At 35.4% G+C, this 12,799-nt stretch overlaps 2 protein-coding genes and 1 long non-coding RNA gene across 5 annotated transcripts in view; 1 reads left to right on the top strand and 2 right to left on the bottom strand.

Annotated features, from left to right (window-relative positions):
* The window catches only part of LOC135837547 (uncharacterized), a 33,546-nt gene extending 28,933 nt beyond the window's left edge, over positions 1 to 4,613 (bottom strand). For 2 of the 3 annotated variants that reach the window (XM_065352877.1, XM_065352861.1), the window contains exons 1-2: positions 4,309 to 4,613; positions 1,644 to 1,797 (exon numbers count right to left, since the gene is read on the bottom strand). The gene's annotated coding sequence lies outside the window, so the exon portion shown is untranslated. Of the gene's footprint in view, positions 1 to 1,643; positions 1,798 to 4,290 lie in introns of all 3 variants that reach the window. The other variant, XM_065352869.1, reaches the window with a different exon arrangement.
* Positions 4,614 to 4,769: 156 nt separating this feature from the next.
* On the bottom strand, positions 4,770 to 6,699 carry LOC135837537 (uncharacterized). Its single transcript, XM_065352850.1, has 2 exons — positions 6,206 to 6,699; positions 4,770 to 6,070 (listed from the first exon to the last, which is right to left on the bottom strand). The coding sequence occupies exons 1-2, from the start codon at positions 6,500 to 6,502 to the stop codon at positions 5,162 to 5,164; spliced, it is 1,206 nt and encodes a 401-aa protein (XP_065208922.1). The 5' UTR covers positions 6,503 to 6,699; the 3' UTR covers positions 4,770 to 5,161.
* A 4,363-nt stretch (positions 6,700 to 11,062) lies between these two features.
* Positions 11,063 to 12,656, top strand: LOC135837534 (uncharacterized). Its single transcript, XR_010557211.1, has 4 exons — positions 11,063 to 11,274; positions 11,364 to 11,498; positions 12,179 to 12,320; positions 12,407 to 12,656. It is a non-coding gene; the product is annotated as an uncharacterized LOC135837534 (long non-coding RNA).
* Positions 12,657 to 12,799: the final 143 nt, after the last annotated feature.

Here is a 12,799-nt window from a genome sequence, read left to right as displayed (position 1 = left end):
TTCAACGACTTTTTTGAAAATTACTGGAGCCTCCAGTAGATTTTTGAAACTTGAAATTTCCCCAAAATGTTATCAAACCAAGATGGAGAGTCGAAATTCATTCTGCACACTGATTTCAATACGCTACGAAGTTGACTGCTGGTGAATTTCAAGTCTTTTTGGAGCCTCCAGCAACTTTTTGAAAGGTTGTTTGACGGTTTTTTGGAAAATTGAAATTTCCTAAAAGTAGCTGGAAGCTTCAAAACCATTTGAAACCACCATGTAGTCTGCGAAGTAAATTTCAGCTTGCAAACTCCATTTGATAAATTAATGTTGGGGAAATTTCAAGTTTCAAAAATCTACTGGAGGCTCCAGTAATTTTCAAAAAAGTCGCTGGAGGCCCTAAAATGACTTGAACCCACCTGAAATCGTCTTCAGAGGGTGTTAAAATTGAAGTGTGGAATAAATTTCAGCTTTCCATCTCCATTTGATGAAATTTTGTGAAAATTTAAAGTTCCAAAAATCTGCTAGAGGCTCCAGTAATTTTCAAAAAAAGTCGCTGGTGGCCCTAAAATTACTTGAACCCACCTAAAGTCGTCTTCTGAGGGTGTTAAAATTGGAGTGTAGAGTAAATTTCAGCTTTCCATCTCCATTTGATGAAATTTTGTGAAAATTTAAAAGATTCAAAAATCTGATGGAGGTTTCAGGAATTTTCAAAAAGTCGCTGGAGCCTCCAAAACAACTTGAAATTCACCTGCAGTACTTCGTAGCATATTGAAATTAGTTTTTAGAATGAATTTTAGCTTTACAACTCCAATTTGATGGAATTTTGTGGGAATTTCGAGTTTCAAAAATCTGCTGGAGGCTCCAGAACTGCTCAAAACGGGTTGAAACCGTTTCCAATCGATTTGGCATGTCGAAAATAGGGTATATCCCAAATTTCAGCTTTCTTGGTCAATTTGGTAAAATTTTGATTTTTTCCCTCATTTTTGGCTTAAATTCGATTTTCAAAAATTCACCAAAAATCGGAAAACGCACTTCAGCACTTGTTGCCACGATGATTGAAATACGTATTTTACGATCGCGTAGCCTCGTCGTCGTAAAAGCTTCGATACTTTCCAAGAATACGAAGATGAGGAAGAGATTTAAAAAATGATGCATTCGACCACGAATATCCTCCTCAGTTGTAGATACGAGGTAAAGGTAAATAACTCAGAGAATTTCTCATCCGAACTGGAGGACTCAAACAATGAGAAATAAGCCACCAAAATGATCACTCTACCATCTGCTGCCACTCGTATGGATTTACTCTTCATTCAGACAGGCTTTCGAAAAGAAAAACAGACGATGACGAGACCCACCAAGAGTAGAACGAAATAATACCAGGGTGTGGTAAACGTCTGGTTTATTTTCTTCACAGCAACCAACAGCCTGAGCCAAGATCAACGAGCAGAATATTGTCGAAGAAATACCACATTGATCTTAAGATACTGTACAAATACACAGCAACAGGTGAACTTGACGATGATGAATTCGGTGCAGATTTGAACTGGTCGACTGCTGAAAGTGGACTATACAAGAGTACGAAGAGGAAGATGACCGAGAATTCGCGAAATTTCCGTACGAACCGCAAAAAGAACTGTGTAGAAAGTAAAAATACTTACCTACACGAGAAAATAATTCAAATGCTTTCGATTTCGTTGCTGGAGCTCGGCGCCGAATCCGAATCGTACCTGGCGACTGTTTCTATATAGACCGGTGGAATTTACTCGAGTTGAATTTATACAACTTGGAATAGAATACCGACGACGATTATTCCTGACCAACAGAAAGGTTCAAACGTGAAATAAAATACAATAGAATGATTCGAGTTCGATAATTATTATTTACTTAATAGGTATAGGTAAAACTCTCAGTACCGCACTGTTTTCAGAGCGGTATTGTTACACTTTACCGGCTACTTTCAGCAGTACGGTACTGACGCGAGTTTATCAGTGACACAACCGTAATATCAACAATACCTACTGTGAGTGACAAAAATATTCGGAATCACGGTTATTGTTATTTCAAAGCAAGAAATTTCGTGAAAAAATGTATCAAAATGGAAACTGAAAACGGCATGTTGTAGCCCATTGTTTCCTCTTCAAGAATCATCATTCAACTTTCGTTTTAATCCCCTACATCAAACGTGAGAAATTTTCAAACTAAAACGGATGAAAAAAATAAGTTACAAAAATATTCGGACTCGTGTAAAACTCCCATAAGAAGATGAGGTGAATTTTCCATTTTCTTCAGATTGTAGGAACTGATTCATTGATCGGATCGGTTTGACCACATATTCCATAATTTAATGTACTTTCTGAACATACTATGGCGTTAAATTTGTTCCTAGATCTTTTGAAAGCTCTAGAGGTATGGTGCGAAAAAAAATGAAATATTCTCACATTGAAACACATGTATTTTTTAGTCGTTTTTGGTTTAATTTTTTCGCACCATACCTCTAGAGCTTTCAAAAAATCTGGGAGCAAACTTAACGCCATAATATGTTCAGAAAGTATATTAAATTATGGAATATGTGGTCAAACCGACCGATCAATGAACCGGTTCCTACAATCCGAAGAAAATGGAAAATTCACCTCATCTTCTTATGGGAGTTTTACACGAGTCCGAATATTTTTGTAACTTATTTTTTTCATCCGTTTTAGTTTGAAAATTTCTCACGTTTGATGTAGGGGATTAAAACGAAAGTTGAATGATGATTCTTGAAGAGGAAACAATGGGCTACAACATGCCGTTTTCAGTTTCCATTTTGATACATTTTTTCACGAAATTTCTTGCTTTGAAATAACAATAACCGTGATTCCGAATATTTTTGTGACACACAGTATATGTGAGTATGCATAAAATGGCGATTAGTGAATCTTTATAACATTTTTCAGACGTTTTTGAGCGAATCTATTCTAACTGAACTACTAAAGTAAATATTCTTCTGTACTTTCAATACTATGATTAAGGGTTTTGGCCAGTTCATTCCTCATATTCGTACATATTCGATGAAATTTAGTTTCAACTTTCAAAAGATATCAAGTTACGTTGTTAAATTCTTTTATGAATAATTTTTTCAAAGTAAGAACATCATAGACCACAGTACCTGTTGATAATTCCTTGGGAGAGTTGATTTACAAACAAAACACACATTGAGAATGATCAAGTGAAGTGTAACTAATTTCGAGAATAAACGGTAATACATAATATGAGTACATAAGTACTTTGGTAAAATTCACATCACTTTGTTATCATCACATTATAAACAAAACAAAATTCATTTTCTGATAGATAGAAATTGAACACCCACGATTTATTTCAAAACTAAACGAACTAAACGAAGTAAAATTCACTCAAAGAAGTAAGAAATCACATGTACGTAAATCTGTAATCTACTTTCAGCCAGTTCATTCGAAGGTATACGATGAAATTTAGTTTCAAAAGATATCAAGTAACCATGTTTTAAAATTCTTTTTTGAAGAATAAATTGTATGTACGAGTACATAACTATGTACTTCAGTAAAATTCACACCACTTTGTTATCATCACTTCACATTTTAGATGTAAATACTAAAAATCGAAATTGATTTTGTGAATAAATAAACTAAAACAAAACGGAATTCATTTTCTGATAGATAAAAATCAAACACCCATTGCTTTATTTCAAAATTAAACGAATAAGAAGAAAGAAATTCATATTCAAGAAATCAAAATCACTATCACATGTACGTTATCTTTTCTATCTACTGAAAAGCATGCTTCGAATGTAAAGCAGGGTTGCCATTTAGATGAATAATTAAAGAACTACAATTGTAATTTTTTTTACATTTTTGTGTAATTTTGTACGCATAGTGACTTAAAGACAACTGCCTTGTTTTAAACAGTGAGGCACTGAGAGCTTTACCTATACTAATTAAGTAAAACATATTACTCAACGATTCGGCAAATGTACGTGAACACCAACTCGTGTGCTTTGCAACGCTCGCCTTCGGCTCGCGCTGCAAAAATCACACTCGTTGGTATTCACGCACTTTACCGAACAGTTAAGTAATATACTATTACCAGTTACGAGAACGACAAAGGTAAAAATCCATCGAGTTGTTTACATCGAATTACTACTCCTCGTACCTACTCGAACACCTAGAGTGTTGTTTAGTCTGACGTATTATTATTTAATTAATCATATTGCGATTCAGCTGAATTAAAATGTAAATAAATTAAACCTATGATATACACACGATGAAGTCGGTAATATTAAATTCTTACTCAAATTTACGTGTTTACCTCGATCAAAGCGAGATATCGGTGATCCAAAGTAGTCTTCGAAACTGCAAGATTACCACGTCCTGTTCGAGTTTAGCTTCGATTTAAACAGATTATAGAACAAATAACGCGAAAATTATTCATTTACACGATACAAATTAATTAACAGAAGCCGGAAAACTACGAAAAAAAGAACAGCTGAACAAAATTAACACACAACACCTTAAACGAACCGCAGAAAACGCACGACTGGCTTATCATCTTATCGATGTTTTCGAATGTGTACCTTTGAGTATATAATATACTCAAAGATGTGTACCTGAACTGAAACCGTGCACTGTTTACTATGGAAATAGATTATGCTCTTAAGAAAGTCATAGCATTTTACGTACGTGTTAATATGTACTGCGCATGGCAGGTTGGTGTCGTCACGCGATGGAGCAACCAATGGGGTGCAACGTTGTACGTGAACAGCTGACTAATCGTTAGCCGCCGCAAAATTAGATTTTACTCCGACCAATGAAAACGAGCTGTACGTTTCCATAGCAACCCATTGAAAATAGTGATAACACTGTAGTGTGTTTGAAAACGTAGATCTTAGGATTGAGATGATTTTCACTTTCTATTTTCTACTCTATGAATTGTATGGAGAAAAGGAGTGAAAAAAGTGATTGTTTTATTACGAAAAGCACCAAAAACATTATTCATCACATAATGAATGGTAAAAACCTTACAAATAAAATATTTCAATAATACAACATGTCAAGAAATTAATATCTAAGACTCTAGAGTTTCTTTCTTTGGACTCTTTTTCATCAATCTTTTTCGTAACTACATAATAATAGGTACCTTAATACATATTTTCATCTTTTTTTCATTCATTCACATCTTTCTGACTTAGCAAAATTACGTTTCCAGTCTTCTGCGGTCCTTGAAGTGACGGAATTAAAAAATTTACGGAAGAAACAGCAGCTTTTTCTGCCAACGTTGGCTTTTTGATAATTTTTTTACGTTTAGATGTGGTTTTTTTCTTAGTAGAGTACAGTCGGCGCTGAGGAATAATATTTGAACTGCTATCGGCTTTCTTTTGAATTTTTGTCTTCTTTTCACCATCCGTTGGCTTCGACATCAGAACAGGTATTTGTACAGCAGAGTTTTTCAACAAGAAATGGTTTTTCAACTTGATCAATTCATTGGTAAAGTACGTGTTATCTTCCGGCGTTTTTATCATTTCCGTGATTTCTTCGATTAATAATGATTGCGCTCCGGCTGCGTCATTTTTCCGCAGTTGCTGTACTAGTAAGTCAACGCTAATGGCATCATTCTCATCTTTTTTCGAATCATCAATGGGAATTTTAAATTCGCGACGAATGTTGTACAGATCTTGTTTGGTCAATAAATGTACTCGTTGAATGTCATCGGTCACAGATTCTTGGATATCTTCGATAATAACATTATCAGGAATTTTTAGCAACATTTTTTGAGCTAATTGCTTCTTAGTATTGGGAGATATGGTCAAATGGGCCACATCGTGTTGGTGCCCTACATGAGTAGAAACAAATGTGACGTTGAACTTCCCACAATCCGATATTTTAGCACAAATCTTGGCAGGACAATAAGAACCAAATTTACATGAACCTTGGGTTTTCAAAAATCGTTTTCCTGTGCGTTCACTCGTAAATCGACCTGACCGATGGCAGTAATAATATTCATACTTCGCTGTTCGTCCAGTATGAATAACGAATCGACACTTATTCTGTTTCTCCACCGAAGATTTCCAGGTCTATAAAGGAGAAAACACGGATACATGAGAGAATTATAATTTTATTAGAAATTACTCCTGAAATGGAGGGGAAAACGAAAAAAAAAGTAAGTAAAGTACAGCAGAGTAAGAATACAAATCATTTTTCATTTTTACCATAAACTCTTCCACATTTTGAAAACTCATTTCTTTCTTATCAATTTCTAGGTTCGGGTGATCATTTGTAAAATGTAAATCAAAATTTTTGGTTTTATTGCCCACAAAATCACACTCTTGGATCGGGCATGAGTAAGATTCCGATGATTTATTTGGGTTTGCATGTTTTTCAGGTTCTTTCTCTTTATTATTGTTCTTCTGAGTTTGAAGAATTATATCATGAGCATTTTTACAGTGTCTTTGCAAGTTAAAGAATCGCGAGAAAGATTTACCACAATTATCACAAATGAATGACATGATGTCATATTTTAATTTTTAATCAACAAATTAGATTAGTACTCAACAAATACGTGAAATCGGGAAACTTGAATAATTTATTTTCAAAAAAATTGTAAGTTTGTTATCAGGAATCAGGATTTATCAAAACACCTTCAGCTGGGTGGTGTAGAGGGTGTGGTAAAACCATTTTGATTGGTCGGAGTAAAATCTAATTTTGCGGCGGCTAACGATTAGTGAACAGCTGATTTGACGCGTGCGCAGTACGTAAAACTTACGTAAAATGCTACGACTGTCAATGAACCTAAAGCTCTTTAATACAAGTATGGAAATAGATTATACTCTTAAGAAAGTCATAGGATTTTACGTAAGTTTTACGTACTGCGCAGTGCGCGAGCAAGCATCAAATCAGCTGTTCACGTACAACGTTGCACCCCATTGGTTGCTCCACCCACCACCACCGCGTGACGACACCAACCTGCCATGCGCAGTACGTAATACATACGTAAAATGCTAAGACTTTCTTGAGAGCATAATCTATTTCCATACTTGTATTAAAGAGCTTTAAATGAACCGAAACAAAACTGCACCGTTTATAAAACGGCAAAACTGGTCCGATTCAGTGTTGCCATTCGAGAAAATTATAATACATTTCCAAGCCGAATGGAAAATTCTACGAAGATTGAATGAAACGATGAACGAAGAGTTTTTCATCGGAAAAATAATACATGAGGGGTAATTTAGGAATAATACAGATTTTGCGATGACTGAAATAGATAGAAAACGCAAAAGACATTGTTCTTCGAATATGAGAGAATCGTATGTATTTGGATGCAACGCGATGATGATAAGGGGTTGAAAGACGTGCACGATCCTCTGAACGATACCTACCTACTGTTTTTATCAAAATACATAAGTATATCTCCAAATCAAACACTATTCAAATTTTCGTTTCCTCTACTTAGATCTCGACTCTAGAAGCTCTTGCTCTTGCTCTTCGGAAAACACAGAATTATGAAAACGGAATTAACTAAAGGCAATTTTTCAAAAACACAGAAACGAACCTGTGAAAATTGGGAACCAGGCTGGAATTCTAGCGGCCTAAAAAATTCACAAAGGTCTGAAATGTTAGAAAATACTCGTAAGACTAGTCCAGGAAAATTAGATGAAAAAAAAGGGTCATTGGGAAAAGTGAGGTAGAAAGCTGAATTTTGGTATACTGGTCCATTTTTTTGTGCTGAACACGAATCCGATGAGTCCCCGGTCGTCCCTGGTGAGCGTTCTCCCCTATTGTGGATCTAAGCCCCCCAAAACCAGTTTTTTGCAATTTTCTCCCCCGCATTGCATTTTAGCGAAAAATATGTGGTTAGGTAAAAGAATCTACGTCAAATTTCCGATCTAATGATATATCAACTTTCCTTCTACCCCCAAGGAAGGTGGAGCAGGAACCATTCAAATGTGAGGAGTTTTCTAAAAAACACAAAAAAGGGCTATTGGCGCATAAGAGGGGTGAAATGTGCCCCGAGAGCGTTTGGGTTGATATCAGCATTGAAAGTGAGTACCATCGAGACTACCCCGTGAAAAATTTCAGATCCACACCACCTCCCCTTTTTGCGGAACCCCCCTTTTTTGAAATTTCAGTAACACTTTTCTCAGCCCCATTTCAACCGATTTCGAAAATTTTTCTAGAGGTTATGTATATCCTTGATAGGTATCCCCACAAAAATTTTCAACCCCCTCCCCTCATATTTACCCCTCAAAATGGCGTTTTTTTCATTTTTTTATGCCTATTATCAATCAAAATTGCGAAGTACAATTTTGTAAACACGTTTTTTGGATGTATTTTTGGCCCCCAAACATCAAATACTATATTAGAAATTTTTGCTTTGGTGCGCCGTGGTGAGAACTTGGAATAATGTATCGTAGGGGGGTGGGGGGTGAAATGGCAATTTTGAAAAAAATAACTATCAATGAGTAGGGTATCGTTTTCATATGATTCGATACCGCTGAGCACGAATATGACCTCAGATTTTCTGCTACACTCACCTACCCCTCTCCACAGCCCCTCAGCCCCCCTCAATTTTCACGATTTTCGAAATATATAGTTATTTTGATGACATTGGTGTCGTTTTCATATGATTCGATACCGCTGAGCACGAATATGACCTCCGATTTTCTGCTACACTCACCTACCCCTCCTCCAGAGCCCCTCGACCCCCCTCAATTTTCACGATTTTTGAAATATAGTTATTTTGATGGCATTTGTGTCGTTTTCATATGATTCGATACCGCTGAGCACGAATATGACCTCAGACTTTCTGCTACACCCACCTACCCCTCTCCAGAGCCCTTCAGCACCCCTCAATTTTCACGAATTTTCGAAATAAAGTTATTTTGATGATGTTGGTTTCATTGCTATGGGAAAATTACATAAGTTCATTGTTATTGTACATAAAATTTCTCGTTGTTCCCGTATCCATTCCAACACGTTCTGTGAAATAAATACGCCACATATGCTCAGCATACCTATACAGTCAAGTACACATACAGATTTGTTACGTTTTTAGCGTGGAAAAAAAATCAAGGGTACACCCCCCTCGAGGGGGAGCCATGTGCTGTAACTTATTCTATGAGAAATTTTATGTACAATAATAATGAACTTATGTAATTTTCCCATAGAAATGATACCAATGTCATCAAAATAACAATATTTCGAAAATCGTGAAAATTGAGGGGGGCTGAGGGGCTCTGGAGAGGGGTAGGTGAGTGTAGCAGAAAATCTGAGGTCATATTCGTGCTCAGCGGTATCGAATCATATGAAAACGATACTCTACTCATTGATAGTCATTTTTTTCAAAATTGCCATTTCACCCCCCACCCCCCTACGATACATTATTCCAAGTTCTCACCACGGCGCACCAAAGCAAAAATTTTTAATATAGTATATGATGTTTGGGGGCCAAAAATACATCCAAAAAACGTGTTTACAAAATTGTACTTCGCAATTTTGATTGTTAAATAGGCATAAAAAAATGGAAAAACGCCATTTTGAGGGGTAAATATGAGGGGAGGGGGTTGAAAATTTTTGTGGGGATACCTATCAAGGATATACATAACCTCCAGAAAAATTTTCGAAATCGGTTGAAATGGGGCTGAGAAAAGTGTTACTGAAATTTCAAAAAAGGGGGGTTTCGCAAAAAGGGGAGGTGGTGTGGATCTGAAATTTTTCACGGGGTAGTCTATCGATAGTACCCACGTTCAATGCTGATATCAACCCGAACGCTCTCGAGGCACATTTCACCCCTCTTATGCGCCAATAGCCCTTTTTTGTGTTTTTTAGAAAACCCCTCACATTTGAGGAAAGTTGATATATCATTAGATCGGAAATTTGACGTAGATTCTTTTACCTAACCACATATTTTTCGCTAAAATGCAATGCGAGGGAGAAAATTGCAAAAAACTGGTTTTGGGGGGCTTAGATCCACAATAGGGGAGAACGCTCACCAGGGACGACCGGGGACTCATCGGATTCGTGTTCAGCACAAAAAAATGGACCAGTATACCAAAATTCAGCTTTCTACCTCACTTTTCCCAATGGAATGCTATTTTTCCTGGACTAGACTAGTATTTTCAATTTTTCCAATCACACAATATTTTCTCTAGAATAGCTCCGTTTCAACATTATTTAAAATTTTGTCTCAACACAAAAGGAAAAGCCAAGTGCGAAAATATTCAGAATGATGGGCATTATTTTACATAGACCTCGCTGCTCAGGAGTTTAAAAAAAATATCACATCACTGATAAAGTGATGAAAAACGAGAAAAATTTCATTCCATGATTACGAAATTTTTACACAGTGTTTTTGAGAAAAAACAAAAACCTGAAATGAAAAGGATCCAACAAAGTGGGGGGGGGGTGAGAATTCTCGTGTCATTTTTTTTAGAAAAAAAAACTCGTATTCAATGTAGTCGCTCTGTCGCTCGACAATTCGACATAATAATATTATGTATTACGATGTGAGAGCAGCTGCAGAGGCATAGTTAGGAAAAAATAAATTCTCAAAAACACACTGATTTTATTCCTTTTTTTTTTTTTTTTTTTGACAATCTCGAAAGCTTACAAAGAAGAATTTTTACATTACGACATATGGCTCATTAAATAAAGTCAAATGTCGCGAGTGTTTCGCAATTTTTGGTAGGCCTATTTTAGTTGAAATACTATAAGACTTACTCTTCCTAAGCAGGAATCAAAATTTTCCAACAAAAAATAAATTCAGATACTTTTAATTCACGCTTCGTGAATAATTATTGGTATTATTACCACGTAGATACCTAGATAAATTAAGCCAAAATGAACAAAAAAAAAAAAACAATTCAACATCTAAAAACAACTAGGTATATATTGAGTATAAAAAAAGACATAAAAAACGAGAAAAAACAATTTTATACACCGAATTAGTGCTAGAAAGGGAGCGCAGTATGCGCGATGAACGGGTTATCTGGTTGATTTAATTTAGATGATTTGATATCGTCACCGCTCGGTTTTCATTCAGCAACTTGGAATGATAAAGTAGGCAGTAGCTGTGCTGTTAATTTGGGCTATATATAGAATAGTCAATTCTATTTCATTGATTGTTGCGTTGACAAACGATTCTCCTCTTTCTGGACGAAGGCTACATGCATCAGTTGAAACTGTTAAGTCGTTTTGGAAAATACGGTGAAATTGAGTTAATCAAAAATTCAAAGAACAAAACTATAGGTGCCTTATCTATGAAGTTGTAGTGATATTACAGGTATAATTTGCTTTTCAGTTTTTCAAATAAGTAAGTAGGCCTATATGCTTAAGTCATTTCTAATTGAATACACCTTCATTAATTTTCAGATTACATTTCAACCAGTCTATAAACTAACGCCCTAACCTGGTTTTCTCGAAACAGCAGCAGGATCATTTGAAATGTGTCGGCAACGCCTGGAAGATCGGAAGGAAATCCCACCTCCATCGCAACAAAACCGAGAGGTACCTCTGATCTATTAATTAATGAGACAGTTTGATTTTGGTAGCACCTCCCCAAAGGGTTTGAGGGAAAAAAGTACCTCAGATTCGTGTTTCTCTACCCAAAAAATCCACATTTTGACATATCACTCGATTTTTTTTTTCATTTTTACAAAATTTGATTTTGGTATCACCCCCCCCCCCTTTCAAGGGTCTGGCGTTTTTGTAAAAATAAAATGACGTGTTTTTTTGAAAAAATTATTTATATTTCATCAAAATATGGGAATCATGTTGAAAATAGCTGAAATTAACTGCTGAATTAATTTTAAATTTTTTCCACCAATTTTTTTAATGTTTTTTTTTTTTAATTCTCGTTTTTTGACATAAAAGTTGATTTTCCCGGCGAACGGTGCATCCTAGAGAAAAATGACAGGGAAGAAAATTGTAGAGGATAAAATTTCCTATCAGATCAATGTTATTAATTTTTCTTTAGGAGGCTTAGGTGCAGTGTCTATATTCTTGAATTATATTATGTGATTTTTTATGGCGTAAACAGACTTTTGGGCACCCCTGTAGTTCTGCTGTTAAAGATATGAGAAATTATTCAATTTTTTTTTTTTTAAAGAAGGGAGACGGTGATATTGTGTATGTTCATACTTCCATAATTCGCATTGCTTGTACTAAAAAGGTATTTTATGCTGCAGACCGATATTGCGATCGAAGTCATAGATGCAGTCATGAAGATGTTGAAAGTCCTTGGTCATCGTTCATTTGTGCAGCTGTGCGAAAAACTAGATACGATGACGGAAGCAGAGGTAACAGCTTTCAAAAGAAAATACCTTTCAGGTAAGTTTAGTTGTGCATTTGTACTGCTCCGAAATGTTGGAATAATTAATTCCATTCTTAATCTCAAATACTATTGAATGTTTCAGATGAAAACCTCGAATAAGAAGTAGTACGAATATAAATCAGATGTAGAAGTAACACATAATATCGTTGATCACAGTTCCGATTTTCGTATTACGATATTTCATGAGTATTTTTTTAACCATATAATTTTCTTCATTTATACTACAAGATATCGTATTTTTGGGCATGTTTTATTCACTTTTTGTAAAAATCTTAGTATCTTCCTCAGTATTTGTTAGATAATTGAAAAATACAAACTATTTATGTAGAATATTTTACTAGAATTTCATTGTTCGACTACTTCTATGAGGTTTTAACAAAATAACTTGCTTTTTGAAAAATTTACATTCGTGTATTAGAAATTCATCGTGAAAAAAAAAATTGAAACGAACGATTTCAAAACTTTCTTATCAATC

Source organism: Planococcus citri, chromosome 1, assembly GCF_950023065.1.
Source record: "Planococcus citri chromosome 1, ihPlaCitr1.1, whole genome shotgun sequence".
Taxonomy (NCBI): Eukaryota; Metazoa; Arthropoda; class Insecta; order Hemiptera; family Pseudococcidae; genus Planococcus; species Planococcus citri.
The sequence above is the reverse complement of the archived record's forward strand: the minus strand, read 5'-3'. Positions and strand labels throughout refer to the sequence as shown.